Consider the following 16,826-nt stretch of genomic DNA (forward strand, 5'->3'; position numbering starts at 1 on the left):
ACTCTGTATGTCTAAGCCTTACTGCATGTTCTCATGACTGATTTCTTCAGCTTTCCACCATGAAATTGAGGTTGCGTTTACAGACAATGATCTTTATCCATTTGAAAAGATCAATTCGTATCAGCAGCATGTTTAGATGAGCCTATTAAAATCTGCAGTTGCTTTTCTGCAGTGCTCTGAGCGCTGCTTTAGTCTCGATCCTCCTCCTTACACCAGAGCAGAAAGGATGTTTGTCCAATCCAGCTGCAGCCTCCTCACCGCTTGCATAGCAACCAGGCTGCTGCTGAGCTACTGCTGCTCTTTATCAGCACGACTTTCCACACATGTCCACATTTCCCTGGTTTCTAATTATATTTGCTGCTCAATGCCGGACTTTTGTGCAGAAACCATCATTTTGTGTAACAAAGGATTCAACATATTTTGTGTCTAAGCCTGTTTCTGCTTTAAACAACCTTCCTCTAATTCCGTTTAGTGCTAACAGGGTCTAATGTCAATTTTAGGTTTTTGAACTGAACCACAAAATGGATCAAGTGATCTCTGCTCTGCAAGGGTTCATATTTTGACAGAAGGATGAAAAGCAACTTTAAGTTGTTCATTTCACATGCAGCATCTCCAGGTTCCACCACAAATGAAAAAGTAAGTTGTTCATGTTAATTTTCTTCTACAAAATGAGGAACATTTGAGGAATTTGATTTACTAAGGGCCTTTTGAACACATTTATCTATGTTAGAGGCAGGATAAATTCCACTTTAACTGTCTCTCCTCCTCTTTCCTGCTGAGGGTCAGTTTGTTTAAGGGTTTAATATTTAGCTCACACACCACTCCCACATTTTAATCCTGACAGGCTGATTATCTTCGCTTTCAGACCCCTAAACACACTCAGACACATTGGACTGAGCAGCTGTGCAGAGCTTATTTCCATACCAGAGAACTCTTAAAACCGATGCGTCTCAGCCCATTTGAGTGTTTGTACGAGCAGCTTAAGGCCTTTGTCCTCTGGATCCAGCAGTTTTCTTCTCTGAGCAGAGATGGGACCTCAGACAGCAGGTGAGCATGGGCCAGGTGATGTGCAAAAGCGTGAAAAATCAGCGTCGTAAAGTAGTAAAGAAGTCAGAGCATTAATGTTCCTTAAATTGTTTTTTAATCATTTTACTTTTAAAAAGCTGTGAAGTACTTGGTACTTTTTCAAAGTTTTTCATTGGAGTCTTAAGTATAATAAGTGTAGATATCACCTCCTGTCATCCCTAAAACATGTGGACAATTGTTAAACACTGAGGCAGATATGAAATATTAGCTTATAATAAGAGAGAGATGGACACTTTTAGCCTCAGAGGATTAAATAAAGACCTCGGGGTCTCCGGGTGCAGTTTTACTGTTTGGCCTTAGAGAAGAGTTTAATTTGTTAATTCGGCAGATGACATTATTCAAGGCTTTGAGATTTGACGGCTAAAGTTTCTTTCTACTGACCTATAAAAGAGATTGTAACACTTCGGGTTAGTTGTTCTGGTTCTACGGGAGACTAAAATTGATGTGAGCATCATCTGGATATTTGTCACTGTGTTTTCAGATGCTGAAGTTTTTTTTTTTTGTACTGATAAAAATTGCAATCTGTTACCGTTTTTTTGGAGATGAATAATCTAAATGTTTGGCCCTGATGATACCATCATATAGAAGGAAGCCAGAAACAACCTCAGGATGCTAATGAAAACATAACCTTTGACAAACTTTGGTAGAGCAGTGCGATGTTTGATCAGTCTTAAGAGCCACATTAATCTGGACCCGGCTGTGTGTGCTGAGCTCAGTTTAACCCATTAAAGCTTTTCTGTTGTTTTCCAGCTTCACTGAGACTAGAACTAGTCTGAAAACAGACTTTGTGAAATAAGATGGAGCTATAAAACCGGCAGGCATTTATGTCACAGATTTAGGATATTAGGGTTTTTGAGGACCCAAGTAAAGAGAGGTAGAAAAAAAAGAAAAAATGGCTGGTGATGGCAGAACCCTTACGGGAGCTGGCATTGACAAAGGTAGAGGAATTCTGGAGGAACTCGGGCTGCCGACCTGGGGTGGGGGGGCGTCCGACCTTCTGGCAGTGTCGACCTCAGGGTGGGGGGGCTTCCAACCTTCTGGCAGTGTCGACCTCGGGGTGCCCCTCTGAACCACTGATGGCGTAAACCCGCTCAGGAAGCAGAACTGAAGCGGTGGTGTCGGTCAGGCTGGGAACAGGAACAGGCTGGAAGTGGTGTCGGTCGAGCCAGGAGCAGTGGGGGCATCAGTGACGCCCAGAGAGAGATCTCTCCGTTTACCCTCATACCTAAAGTTAGCTAGGATCTCCAACAATTTAGGCCTGCCAGGCAGGTTACACAACCAGGGTCAGGAATGGACAATTCGTTCCGTCTGTACGGCCTTGGCAATTCCTGTCTCAGGGTCGGTAGCCTACTCCCCGGAGACCATGAAGTGGGAGAGTAGTTGCATAATCACTGGGTACTGTTCACGCAGGTCAGACTGAACACTGTTCATGAGGCGAGGGCGGGATTGGTTGACAGAGAGTGAGATCCATGCTGCTTGGCAGACTCTGGTACGTCGCCTGGCTCAGGAACACAGGCTCGGAAGCAGACAGAGGACCAGGGGCTCCGATAGCAATGGTAACACATTGGAGAGAAGGGGCAGGAACAACAGTAGCCAGTGCGTAATGTCACGAATTAGGGTATTAAGGTTCTGAGGACCCAAGTAAGAAGACGGCAAGAGGAGGTTTCAAACTAAAGAGGCTTTATTGTGGGGAATTGGGAGAGAAAACAACAGAAAATCACTTTACTTGGAGGACAGGAAAACACAGGCAGTAAAAGGTGAGAACTAAACCAAACTGCACTAAACCAAGAGAGGTGCACACATACAGGGACTGGATGAACAGTAAAGAGAGAAATAGAAATAAACTAATAATTATACTGACTGTAAAACAAAGGCAGTGACCAACAAATACCCAAACCTAAGACCAAGCAGACGGGTACTAATACAGGGAACAGGTGGAACAGGGATCCAAACGGGGAAAAATGCCAGGGGCTCACAACACAAAGACAAGCTGGCCAGGAACTGAGGGGGAGGCCGGGTTTAAAGGGACAGGGGAGCAGGTGAAAATAATCAGGAGCGGATGACACAGAAGACAGGAAGTAGGCTACAAAATAAAAGCTGGGGACAGGAAGTAAATCTTGGAAAAACAGGGAACTGAATCCTGACTTAAGACCATAATATATTACTTATTAATTTATTGATTTTTTTTGTCTGCTCATGACCTAATCATAAATATGTGGCGGATGAAAATGGAAATCTATTCGTGGGGATCAAATAGTTTGGGTTTTCCTTTGGTTTATCTGTGCTGCAGAGATGGAATAAGTGAATGAAGGATGGCAGGAATCTTTTTGGGGATGAAAAGTCCTTTGTGTAGTTTTTGCAGTGATCTGATTGGTCACCCGTCGGCCTGTGGACACGTTAACCAGGCAGCACAGGTAATCGAGGTGATGTGCCCCGGTTAAAAAGTTCACAATGTGAGTCCAAAGACAGATGGATAAACCAATGATCTCACTTTGCCAGTGTTACGACGGAATGTTTTATCATCATGTTATTATCTGAGGGTTTGAGATCATCTATATCTTATCTATATATTACTTTGCTGTCTTCCTTTGAAAGAATGACCCAGATAGAAATGAATGTGCTTGAACTGGATGAAATTAGTCAATATCTGAGGCTGGCAGCAGAGCAGGTGAGTCCACTTCCCAGCAGACTGTACTTTTCTCTGCCCCACTGTTAGTTTTCTGTGAGACAATCCTCAGAGTGGACAGGTGGACGACTGAAGGGAGTGAAAGTGTCTAAAGACATACATTTCCAATCTGCTCTACCTGAAGCTACAATCAACCCAAATAAATCATCTTATCACCATTTGTTCCCGTGTGTACACTGAGATCAACATAAAGTGTCTGAAGGGGTCAGCGGGCAGAAGTCCAGACAGCGAGACAACACAGATATGCATCACACATAAACGTCAGGTTCTACACACCACCTGAGCTGCTCTGAGCAAGAAAGAGTGCAGTAAAACTCATGACACAAAAAGAAACGAAAGCAGGGCAAAGGTGGAAATGAAAGAGAGGAACTTAAACATGTGGGTCTGTCTCCACCTGATCACTTTCTCCCCATCAAGTCACCAGCTCCAAGGAGGTGAAGATGGCTCCAGGAGCAGCTCGACTACGGAGCAGCAGCGATGGAAGCGTATACAGCCGGAGAGGAGCAGGTCACTCTTTGAAGTCCTCCTCCTCAGCACTGGTGCTCTCCAACCCCAAATCAGGTAAAAAAGAAAAGATGGAAACTATTTTTTGCTGATACGATTTGGTGTTTGCTTTGTCTTTTGCCATGGGCCCAGTGTTTGTGGTCATTTTGGTATTTTTACTTTCTTGTTTAGTGCTGAAGAGGCCAGTGAGCACTGAGGAGCTGCAAAGACCAGGAGGTCCCTACATGAAGAAAACATGTACCGTACGTTACCGGACATGTTTTAACACCGTCAACAAATTCTATTCTGTCACTTTTAATGCTGCTTATTTCAAAATTAATAAATTCACTACACCAGGTGTCAGGAATAAGCCTTTTTGCCAGTTGATGCATGAAGCACGTTTTTTTTCATGTCTGCCTGAACTAACTGTGTGTGTGTGTGTGTGTGTGTGTGTGTGTGTGTGTCTGTCCATTTCCGCAGATTGTGGGGGATGCAGTGGGTTGGGGGTTTGTGGTGAGAGGAAACAGACCCTGTCATATCCAGGCTGTAGAGCCCTGCGGCCCAGCTGCTGCTGCAGGGATGAAGGTAGGCATCATGGGAAATGTAGGTATAAAAGATGCTCGGTACGTTTTTCACTTGGTGTGTTTAAACAGTAGAAATGATGTTTGTTTAAAGGTTTTTCCATTCACATCGTTATGTCGACATCTAGTGGCCACTGGTGTAACTGCAGCTTGAGGTCTGTTACTGATCACCACAAAAGCTGATTTTTCCCTTGTAATAGTCAGAAAAAGTGTTTCCCAAGTTAATATTTAAACGTGATATGATCATAATTATGTTCCTAACTTCACCTGTGACTCTGTGCTCATGTTGTTTGCAGTGCATTGGGTTTTTTTCCCAGGAGAAAACACGGAGAAAGATCTTTGCTTCATGGAGCTCCTCTCTTGTCTCTCCATGCTCCTCTCTCACCTGCAGGTTTGTCAGTTTGTAGTTTCAGTCAACGGCCTCAACGTCCTCCATTTGGACTATCGGACCGTCAGCCACTTGATCCTCACAGGACCCAGAACGGTGGTGATGGAGGTGATGGAGGAGACTGAGCAGTGAGAGCTGACAGGATCATCAGCAGTGTGTACTGTGTGGGTGCTACAGGTGAAGTAATAATACGTGAGTCACATCTGAGGTTTTCCTCACTGGACTGTAGAAACACAATGAAGCAGGAAAACAGATTTATGTGTCAGTGTGGATCGTGAAGTTACATCACGTGTTGGAGAACGCAGGCGCCATCTTGTGATTGGCTTGTGCACCAGTGGGTAGAAAAAGCTTCTAAAGATTCTTTAAATGATTTAATTTGATAGAGATGGGATAAGATGTTTTCCTGTAGCTCAGCAGACGGCCTGGTGACTCAGTGGTAGAACATCGGGTTGGAGGGGTCTTTTTTCCTATAGCTCGGACATCACAGACCTCAGAATAATGACCGAATAATCAGAACACAGCCTTCTCCTCACCAACAGAAAGACGGGGGATAACTAACAAGATGGCGCCCACGTCCCTCCGGCAGCTAACAGTGTGATGTAACCTCACAGTCTGTCTAATGTGTTCAGTCGGCAGCTAATGGGCTTATCGTTTGTGAGGCAGAGGTTGGACTGGTGAAGTGGATTCTGGCTGTTTTCTCCACACACTTTGTGTCACATACAGTGGTAGTTAAGCAAAGGCGCACTGTGTTTGCCAAGTCTGAACCAAGCAGGTGGCCTGAGGCAACCGTGTCTCCTAAAAATGACCTCCCTGTACAAGTAAACTGCAAACGCCATTACGTTTTCCAGAGAAACGTCAGTGGCTTTGTTGCCGCAACCGAACCAGACGCAGGACTCTGGAATTGATCTTGGGTCTTTGGCTTGACAGTCCAGTGCTTTGTGCAGCCACCAGCTCCTGGCAACTCACTTTTCCTTAATAAAGTAGCAGTTGTGTCCTTCACCAACAGCAAGATACATTGTATCGGAACATAATGATTAATTTCATAGGTTTGCTAGAAAAACATAATCACGTTTGCAGTTTAGTTGTGCGGGAACTTATTTTTTTAAGAGACAGAGTTTAGGACAGTAAATAAGAGTTTTCAGCATTTTCTGATGAACCTGCCTGTCAAGTGAGGTTTTTGCTTGTGTGTTAACAGTCTGAGGACAGTTGAGTTTCACAGGTGTGTCCAAAAACAACAATGCATGTATCAAAAGGGGACTTTTTCTACTCCCCTGTTCCTGTAGATGAGTTCATCTAATGTCACTGCAGAAAAGTTAGGTGGAAATAAATGGGGGGAAAAAAAGCATAAAAATGATTTGTTCATTTTACTTCCTCTTGTAAAGTGTGTGAGGGGATGAGGCTGCTCTTCCACCTGAGGTGCACTCAAACCTCCAATTCCTCCACTTGTCTCATTATAGATGATGGGTGGTTATTTATTCCAAACAAGCTTAAAACTAATTTTGTTTTTGAGCAGCCACAAGATGTTTCCTGACACAAAACACAAAAGCTTCCAGGAACTGGTTTACTTCTTTGAATGACGCCAGACGGGGAGAAAATGTGCAGTATTAATGAGAAGGTGTTGTTGCTCAGAAAGTCCCACAATCAATCTCATTGTTGACATCACTTAAGCAGTTGGCGTTTTCCTCCCTGCACTGACTTGGACTTTTCACCCCATGCTCCTTCTCACACAAACACATTATCTGTCTGTATCACAGCAGCACGCACACCTAGAAAGTCATGCCCCCCCTTGTCTGTGTTTACTTTTCCATCCATTCTTCAAAAAAAAAAAAAGATGTGAGGACTGCGAAGCAGAGGAGGACGAATTTACCTGTTTACCCGTTGAAAGGTGCTGAGCTTTCTCTAATTTATGGATCGTTTTTTTAAATCTTTGTGCCGTTTTTGCCGTGTGTGTTGAGTGTGTATTGGTTTGGTCCTCAGCAGTCGGCACTTTGTTTTCTGCAGGCGGATTGAGACTCGTTTTGCGTCGTTGAAAGGTGATTTTAAAGTTTAAAAAAAATTATTTACCGTCACAAGTTAGTGAGGATTCATTAAGAAACTTCATATCGTCATTAAAAATGAATTCATTCAAATGTAATTTCAGGCAGAACTTAAATATTTCAAACACCACTTTGTTTGATTTTATATGTACTCATATTCTTTTGTTTTTTGCTTTTTCTTTCATGTCTTTCTATATCAGTTCAAACTGTTTCGTGCATTTATTTGAATTTTCACTGTAAAACAGCTCAGATCATGTGAAATTTAAATAAAATATATTTTAAAAAAACTGCTGCATTGGTTGGTGTTCTGAATAACATCTGCTGACCCAGAGGCTCCACTGTGAATTTGTTATTGGTGAATTTGTTAGAAAGGTCAAAGTTTACAGGGGGCGTCCGTGAGGCTCTGGAACAGAAAGCAGAGCTGGAAGGTGAGTGCTGGCTCACAGTCAGAAGGTATAACACAAATATTCTAGTAAAAGTGCGAGTACTTGCCTTTAATTATACTTCACTACCAGTAAAAGTACCACCAAATTCTTTGTGCAAGTACATTCCCTGAAAAGTACAAAACTGACAGCACCTCACTTAGAGAACGTTGGAATTTAAACATTATTGAACTGATGCTGTTGTTAACTCTAAATGCTAAAAACTGGAAAGTAAAGCTTTTCAGTGGGAACACAAGCAGGATGTGGTAAAGGTGGAGTTGGCTTAGTGTTTCATCCACAATAATATGTCATCGTTGATTCTGTCAAATAAAATAGTACGACATTAACACAGGTGCTCTGACATCACTTGGAGGAACCTTCAGTTCAGATTACGTCATCTTTTTTCTCACAATATGCAGTTTGTATTCATGGTCAACCTGCTTTCCAGAGCTCCTCCAGATGACATCATCTAAAATCCCGATGATAAAAAAAACTCGTCTTTTACAGCCAGAAGAAGAGGAATATTATAATATAGGGAAATAAGAGAGAGGTTTAAAAGCATGTGGTTACATTTCCTCCCTAAAGTAAAGCCATAGAGAGGAGAAGTAGCCCTTTAATGATGTCATGGAGGACAGGTCAGCATGTTAGTTATTCGAATACAGACGTGTTATTGTTTCTGGGGGCTTCCGTGATTCATGGAAATGAACTTTATTCCATCTAATTCTATACAAGCTTTAAATTTAAAAATTCCAGTTTCACCACAGCACGTTACTGATGAAGACACCATCTCTGTTGGAGTCTGCACATTCACAGCCGGCTGCAAACTGGAGCTGTGCACTTTCAAAGACCAGGTGTTCACCAACTTGTGAGGCTCTAAAGAAAGATAAAGTTGTGTTATGGGAAATGTAGCAGTGAAAAGGCTCTGCTGCTCTAAATGGAAGATTCCGTTCTTCACATTGACTAAACGTCTGGAAAATTGTTTTAGACAACTGATGTTAAATTGATTTGTCTACAGCCTCCAGTTACTGTTCTATGATTCGATTTCACCTTCAACTGAAATGGTTTTAAGCAAAAGGATTTTCATGTGATGGTTTATTCAAATAATTGAGATTAATAGAAAAACAAGCTTAAAAGTGTTCATTTCTAAATACACTTTAGTTCTTTATGCATGTAGAACCATTCAGACTGGATATGTTTTTAGAAATAGCAACATTGGGACAATTCTAGTTCCTGCTCAATTGTTCACATCAGGACCTCCAGGATTTTTATTCCTCTGTCAGACATCGCATCATGTTCGAAATGAGGAAGTGGGTCTTTGAGTCAGTGCTAGATTGTTAAACTTTCAGACTGTGGAATGTTTCCCCAATAAATGCAGGGGAAAAAAATAAGTCTATTATTACTGACCTTCTCTATTATCAACACATGAACTCCTCCCTGACCGTGACTGATGGGAATTAACCCGTTCATAAACAAAAGGTCAAAGGTCACGTAGTCAAGTTATTTCTTTGCCAGAGGAAGAGAGGCAACAGCAGGTCAGGATGAAATGTGCTTCAAACTCATGTTATTAAATACGTCCTCTCAGTTAAACTTGCTGTCGCCAAACTTTGCTAAATTAGGGCTGAAGCACCACTTGTGTTAACTCCTCGTGTCTGGGGAGATGTAGGACCGGATGGGATTCCCAAACATTCCAGGGGGCTTCAGACATTTCCGTGTGAATGGCTTTTTCCCCCTCACAGCTTGTAGAGACACATTCAGCAGAAACAAGTGGAACGAAACTGAGGACATGAGCTTAAAATATACAGGAGCAGTTCAGGCACATTTCATTGACTATTGACAGAATGTTCACCCATTGCGTCGACACACTGACGATTTCCTTCCGATATGTTAATTTTAGCATTAGCTGTAGGGAAAAAGTTAAAAAAGTTCTCCATTACATTTAGGCCTTTACGGGAACCAAAGAAAAGTGGTAAATTAACCTGAGAAGAATGAAGAACCATGATTACAAGCAGCTGAACCATAAAAATACAGACTGCAATGGAAATCATAAAAGCTCATCTTAAAACTCACACACAGAGAACACAATGAGAACCAAACACAAATCAGTGGAACCCACAGGAGATGAAAGGCATTAAAAAAAAAAAAGGGCTTCAGATGTGTCCTGTAACAGACTTCACTTTTAAGTACTGCACATCTGCAAAAACAAACGCAGCTCAAAATAAACCCCACCATTATGTGGGAGATCTGATTAATTATGGTATTTTTTCATATCAAATGGAAAGTATTAAGAATCCTTCCCACCCTTTCTGGGAGGCTCCAAAGCTTTGATCTATTATTGATTTCACTTATTAAATGCGCTGCCACAATCAAAAGAACATGCAAATGAAAGGACGGTGGAAGGTCAAAAGAAGGCTGAAATGAGGCGCATTATGGAAATTATGTGAAACTAAAGACTGATGTTTCTTCAGCAGATCAGCTTTAACACGTGATAGTGTGAAAAGACCATTCAGAGGCAGTTTTGGCAAAAAAAAAAAGAAAAAAAAAGAATTTGTAGATAAGATGGCTCAAGCACATGAATCAGAGATAAAAATGAACATGCAAGACTTGCTGACAGGACATTTGTTCGCCGGCCTGCTGCTCAGGCCATTACAGAGGTGTTGCCAACTCGTGAGGACAGAGATGAAATAGTGCGCGACACCGTGGCTGCAGCTGCATAAATGTGTCTCAGGAGCAATTTGAGCGCTGTGACATCGACGGCAATTGCGGCCGACTGCTCGGTAGATGCAACGTAAACAAGCGGGTTCTGCAGCGAGTGCTCTGAATCCCAAAGGCCACAAGCAATGATCTGATGTGGAAGATCAACAGGCCACAATAATCCTTTGCCTGTGAGCAGGGAGGCTGAAGGAATTCATTCTTAAACAGCCCCAACTTAGATTCCATTCATCCAGCACAGTGTCTCACCTGATATTAACAGCTTCAGCAGTAACATTTACTTTGATACACAATACTGAAGTTGTCTTTCAAGCAGCAAATTGTCAATTAAAATGTCATTTTGCAAATCTAAATACATTTAGAAAGAAATTAAAGTCTAACAGCTACAGCTATTACAACAAAGACAATAAGGGGCATTTAAAGACAGATTCAGTCAACATGCACTAAAATATCTCTGAGAATTCAGTTTGATGGAGCCACACAGCTCCTGAGCAGCAATGCTGTGGTGCCTCCTACTGGTAAAACCAGGGAACGGCCACGTGCTTGGGGGACCACAGTAGTCCCTGCAGAGAGTCCAATCTGCCTTTCACTTGTCTCTAGAGGCACTTTAGTGTATGGCAATTTGAATTTACAACCACCACTAATTAAATTAACTGCTTTATGAGGAGCCCTTGAAGGACACACAAATCATTTCCGTTTGTTTCCAATGGGTTTTTATGAAAACATCTCTGGACTGAGGTTGTAGTGCTGTACTGTTGGCACCAGCTTCAACTCAGTGAAACGAAGAAGAGGAAAAAGTATTAAAGGATAGGTTCGCAATTTTTTGTTTGTCTTTAAACAGTAGTCAATCACAAAAAAAATTACAAATTCCTCTTGTTTATACTGGTGTTTAAAACTGACCAGCCACGATATTAAAATGTTATGGATTAAACACCTTTACCAGCATTTGGCATGTAGTAAACTCAGACTTTTTAATTCTGAATTATGCAGCATTTTTCTTCTTTGGAGCCACATTATTATTTTTTTCAATCAGTAACTTAGTGACTGTACCAGCAATTCTATAAAAGTAAGATTCTGCTCACCTGCAATTTCAGCAGGAACTGAAGCAGAATTTGAGTTTGCTGGTTTCCTACGATTTGAGCTAATAATAAAATTAAATAAAAATCCAGTCCTCTCATTTTTCTAAATATGGGAAGAAGAAATGTGGTTAAGGTTTGCTCACAAAACACCCTGGCAAAAGAGAGGAGATAATATTTCCAGCAGCACTTTGAGTTGTTGCCTTTTCACAACACAAAAAAACTATTTTGCAGGCATAAAAATTGTTGATGAGTCACAACATTAACAGGCCATAATGGGATTTGCTTTCTAGCCAACTACAGAAAGGGCTTTGTTTTTTTAGACTTAAATAGATATTTGATGCTTTACCAGTGTTTTTGAACTTAGGTTTTTCACTATGAAAGACTTTTATAACTAATCTAGTTCTAAACACATCAATTATCAAAAATCAGCTCAGGAGATGATTCGTTTTCTGATCTGTTCTCCATCAGATACTAAATAGTAGTAGTTAATAGCTTCGTTTCTGTGGCTGAAGAAAACTCAGGATGACAAACCGTATATCAAAGATGCAGTTTGGAAGCAGTGAAACCCAAAGTGTGATGGGAACACACAGGGTTTACAGTTGCATATTCATGATTATGGTAATAGGGGAGACTTAAAAGACCTTTAGTCCTACTCTTAGGTTACACGGCCAGCAAACAAACTGAGCTGACGAGAAGCCGAACGTCTGCACCCACAGAAACACAGAGGCCAATTAATGATGCTCCGTACAAGAACACACCTGCAGTTCTTCCTGGATGGCACTAGTGTATGTCGGTCATTGCAATTTACGGGTGATGCAAAGCTATTTTTATACCAGTTCCACGCTAATGTTTCCATTCGTCTTCCATGGTATCTATCCACGGTTAGTTTTTACAATGAATCACCTGCCCAGAGCAGCAGGAGGCATGTGGACTACAGCCCTGAAGAGGAACACACTTTACTGCCAGGGGTCACTGAAATGCACATATTGCCCCAGCAGCCGCTCAGGCTGCCTGTCACTCAAACACGTTTTTCTGCCGCCTCGCCAGGCTTTAAACGACGTTAAAGGAATGAATAGCTGCAGGGCTGGATGGCGAACGAAGCAGGAAACACCCATCAGTCTGATGCAAGTCCCAACTCAGAGCCGACCGATCAGCACGGTCAAGCTGAGCGGGCACAGACGTCGCAAAATGGGAAGCGGGGCGGCTGCGCCTTCAGATTAAGACAGAATGTGCATTGGAAACCACAAGTCTACTATAATGCGTTTATCCCCTAAATACAATCAGTGCGGCTCATGTTTGAGGTAAAGCGCCATTTTTGGGACGCGGCGGGAAGAACCTGATTGGTTGGACTAGCGCAGTGGGTGGAGCTAATAAGGGTAGTTTGTAGCAATTAGCAAAGCCTCACAAATATTAATATTTAATTAGCCGCCATTGCTATTTTTTTCTGTCTACCTTGAAGAGATTCATACTGATTGAAGGTTAGAAGACGTTTTTAGATTATCTGCTCGACATAAATAACCTAGCTTTAATTTAAAATGCCATCATAAGTGTGTAGCTAGCTAGTCAGGAAGGCTGGTTTGGGTTTAAGCTAAAGTTAGCCGCAGTGCATTATAGCATGCTAAGCTAGAACAGCTAGCGTAACGTCATCTTTCGGAAACAGAAAACCAAGAAACGCATGTGCTAATATCTTAGAGGAACTTTAGTAACAACACTATTTGTTGGACCAACTTTTGTGAAGTTATGAATATGATGAATAGCATTTATGAAGTTATATTGCTCCAAATATGTAATTGGCAGGCTACACATGTTTATTATTCTAACATTACTTTGAAGGCATAGCGTTTCAAATATTTACCACGGTTCAGTATTAATAATGAAAACAATGTGCATGATTGTTAGGGCGTTATGGGCAACAAAAGCATTGCACTGGGATTAAAACAAAAAAAATAATCAGAAAAGGAAACTGTTCTATATTGGATTTGCATCTCATGAGACGACAGCACTTAATTTTCTCCTCAGATGTTTTTGCTTGTCTGTACTTGTATGTGGCTTTGGATAAAAGCATCTGCCAAATGACTACATGTGTTTTTTTTTTTTTTGTTTTTTTAAAATAAATGTCCTTAACGTTGTTTCGGAGTTTGACCGTTGGATTCACTATGTAGAAGAAAGACGGGATTTTATTTTGAAACGTTTGACCGGTAGTGTGGTGTGATGGGCTGCTTCTAACTTGTCTCCTTGTAGACAGAGGGATCGGAGACGGAGAGTTGGGGAGTAGAGTGAGTCAGAATCGCTTTGGGACTAGTGCGCTTCGTACAGCTGTCCGGAGGAGACACACGGAGCCTGGAAACACATGATCTGAGAAGGTAGAGCTGCTCTTTTATTCATACAAATCTGCTCCCCCCCCCTTTTTTTTCCCCCCTCCTGCTTTTCTCCCTCCACCTCACACCGCTCCACGCGTGGTTGTACCTCTGATGGCGCTACGTGCAGCCCTCACCTGTGCTCAATTCAATTAGGGGAAACTTCCCGCTGGCTGCATTTACCGCACGCAAAAGTGGTTTAGGGAAAGTGTAAGGTCACTTCCCCCCCGTCCCCATCTTTATTGTGTGATCATAGGTGCGTGATGATTGATAGGACAGTTTGAAAATTACAAATTCATAAGGCTTTTGCAATGCCGCGGCGCTTGTTAGCAGCATGTAACAGAACCAGCACTGAGCTCTCATCTGTGGCTCTACAAGCTCATTATAGGACTGGAACATGAGCCATCCAGGTGTTTTAACGTCCCATAAACTCACTACAGTCACGCTGCAAGTCCCCCAGGTGATATTTCATGGCTATTATTGTCAAGGTACACTGAGGATTTGGTCTCAGCAGATGTATAATCCTAACAGCTTTTTTGTTTTTATTACCACATGCACAGCTTGCCTTAAAGCTGACATGGTGAAAATACCAAGTTGTTATAGTCACGTCAATAGATTCTGGAAAATTGCCTAAAATCGAAAGTTGGCTGCTGCGTAGTTCAAACTAAAAGCCGGTATATTTTCAAATCCCCTTGTTGCAGAGTAATTTCTCAGACACATCAGGTGCAGGGGTTTAAATTATCATGCAGCTGCCTCCTGTTATTAATGTCTCAGGTTTGTATTATCATACCATGCCTTGTTAAATGAAAATGGAGCATGTACAGGAAATTTCTTACCCCCCCCCCCCACCTTCAGCCATCTGCGGGGCGAAATGTGCTCTTTGCCTGATGCAGCTTGAAAGAATTTCATGTGCAAGAAGCAGTGATGTACTCTTTACTCTCCCTGTGTACACACGGTGCTTTCTAAGCTCTACCTTGATCCAGAAATAGATTGTTAAGGTAAAGTACAATTTATTTACAGGAGTCGCAAGAGACATTAAAGAGTCATTTAATAGGAGGCTTAATTCTGATGATTACATTTCAAAGTAGAGAATAGATTCATTTTAGTTCTGTCTAAATCTTGTTAAATTGCTTGGCACCAATGTTGCTTAAAGAGCTTCATCCTGGTAACTTGAATTTCCTTTTTATGCAAGAAGTGAGCAAAGCTGATGTTTCTACATAGAAATGTGTACATTTTATCGTTATTCAACTGTGGACCAGTGATTTCCCTTCGCAGATCTAAAGTGAATGTATAGAGTTGCCTGCCAGCAACATCTCTTTACATCATTATACATTTAAAATGTTTTACAGTATATGCAGTTATGTCTAATCTAATAGTTTGTGTATTAGTTTAGTTTGTTTAAACGTGAAGTATACTTACTAAATAATCTGCACCGTTTGTAGTGACAGTACATCAGCTTCACATCTGGCAGCTTTTAGCTTAACATTAGCTCCACATCAGGGGCAGCCTAAATGAAGCAGTATCACATTTAACTAAATGCCATCGCGTTACATCTTGGAGAGCGCAGTGGTTCCCAACGCTGATCCTCCTGCTTGTCTTGTTTTGTTTTTCAACTATTGCTACCCACTGCTGATTACCTGGCTCAGGTGTGTTCAATCCATCTGAAGCTGGAAGATCTCATCTTAGGTCAGTGTGGGGTGGGGCAAGAAAAGGCAAATTGGTACCTTCCGGCTTCTCTTGGGACTTGGGATAACACCCCTTCAACAAACGAAACCAAGCTCAGATGTTTCTGAAACTGTTCCTTTTTGTAGATGTGATCTCGAATGACAGCCAAAGTCGGCCACCAGCAGAAGATGTGAAAGTGCTGCAGTCTTTTAGTATTTTAGATAATGTCGCAGCAGCTCAGGACCAACCCTCCATCTGATCATCTGACGGAATTTCATTGTACACCTTTTACATATAATGACAAATTATTTAACTTTATCTTTTTACTTTTTTTCCCCATGGAGGAACTATTCATGTCACAGTTTACTGAACTATTTTAATTTATCATAGCTAATATAATGGAATGTAACTTAAATTTGCAATAGAAAAAATGGAACTTAAAACAACAGGATGTCGCTCTTTAGTGATGTTTAATAAAAATGTGCCTCAAAACCTCTTACAGAATGACACTGATGGCCATTTAGAGAAATTTGCTTTTTATTTAACTAGGCTCACCCTCCTAACCGGAGAATTTCAGAGAAATTCAGTAATTTCAGTCTCCTTATTCTGTTTTGCACCTTATTTATTGTAATTTGCTAATGACTGATACCTGAGGGGCTGTGCAGAGTGTAACAGATGGTAGAAGAGCAACCCAGTCATTCTTCAGGTAGTGGTTGTTATAAAATTACAAAACATTATGTTGCAAATGTTGGGAACAAACACAATAATTTAAATGATCTGCACCTCCAAATTGAATTTGATAAAATGTTTTGTTTTTTGTTTAATTTTAAAATCCGTCCCCAAAATGGCGTCAAAGAGGGGCAGAGATGATCAAAAACCTTTTGGACTAAATGGAATTGTCAATGTAGAGTAGGGGCTATATTATGAAGTTTCCAACTGGAGATTAATTTAATCTATTCCCTTGTCAAATCCATGCCTGCATCCTTAATTGAGTCCCAGCTTTTTCTGAAATAACAGCAATTAAACACAAGAAATATTGGTTTAATCATACATCAAAAATCATAGTACTTAGTAGTATTTCATCTTTGTAAATTTCCACATGGATATTCTTTCTGTCACAGTTTACATTTTTTCTTTTCCCTGTTTTCTACCCCTCTCTCCTTCATTCCTCCATTTTGCCACTCTTCCCTCTGTTCGTTCTCCTGTCCCCCTCTCATATCCCCGTTTCCCTTCGCCCTCCCTCCTCCCTACTGCTCCCTCCCCATCTTTCTTTTACCATCCTTTCATCTCCTGCGCCCCTCTACTCCCTCCCCTCCCTGCTCCTCTTTCTTCTC

General features: G+C 41.5%; 2 protein-coding genes across 2 annotated transcripts in view; both read left to right on the top strand.

The window, feature by feature from the left end:
* The first annotated feature begins 871 nt into the window (after positions 1-871).
* Positions 872-7,506, top strand: LOC137129686 (DEP domain-containing mTOR-interacting protein-like). Its single transcript, XM_067508918.1, has 5 exons — positions 872-1,047; positions 4,190-4,333; positions 4,448-4,518; positions 4,736-4,840; positions 5,228-7,506. Exons 1-5 carry the CDS (start codon positions 1,029-1,031, stop codon positions 5,354-5,356), a joined length of 468 nt encoding a protein of 155 aa, XP_067365019.1. The 5' UTR covers positions 872-1,028; the 3' UTR covers positions 5,357-7,506.
* A 6,190-nt stretch (positions 7,507-13,696) lies between these two features.
* The window catches only part of LOC137129764 (collagen alpha-1(XIV) chain-like), a 131,283-nt gene continuing 128,153 nt past the window's right edge, over positions 13,697-16,826 (top strand). Inside the window, 1 exon segment of the mRNA XM_067509054.1 lies at positions 13,697-13,833. The gene's annotated coding sequence lies outside the window, so the exon portion shown is untranslated.

This window comes from Channa argus, chromosome 1, assembly GCF_033026475.1.
Source record: "Channa argus isolate prfri chromosome 1, Channa argus male v1.0, whole genome shotgun sequence".
Taxonomy (NCBI): Eukaryota; Metazoa; Chordata; class Actinopteri; order Anabantiformes; family Channidae; genus Channa; species Channa argus.

What these genes read in the sequence shown, in the direction of transcription:
- LOC137129686 (XM_067508918.1), top strand. An exon ending in ACATGAAGAAAACATGTACC is followed by an intron (nt 4,519 to 4,735) that starts GTACGTTACCGG and finishes CCATTTCCGCAG; the next exon opens with ATTGTGGGGGATGCAGTGGG. An exon ending in CTGCTGCTGCAGGGATGAAG is followed by an intron (nt 4,841 to 5,227) that starts GTAGGCATCATG and finishes TCTCACCTGCAG; the next exon opens with GTTTGTCAGTTTGTAGTTTC.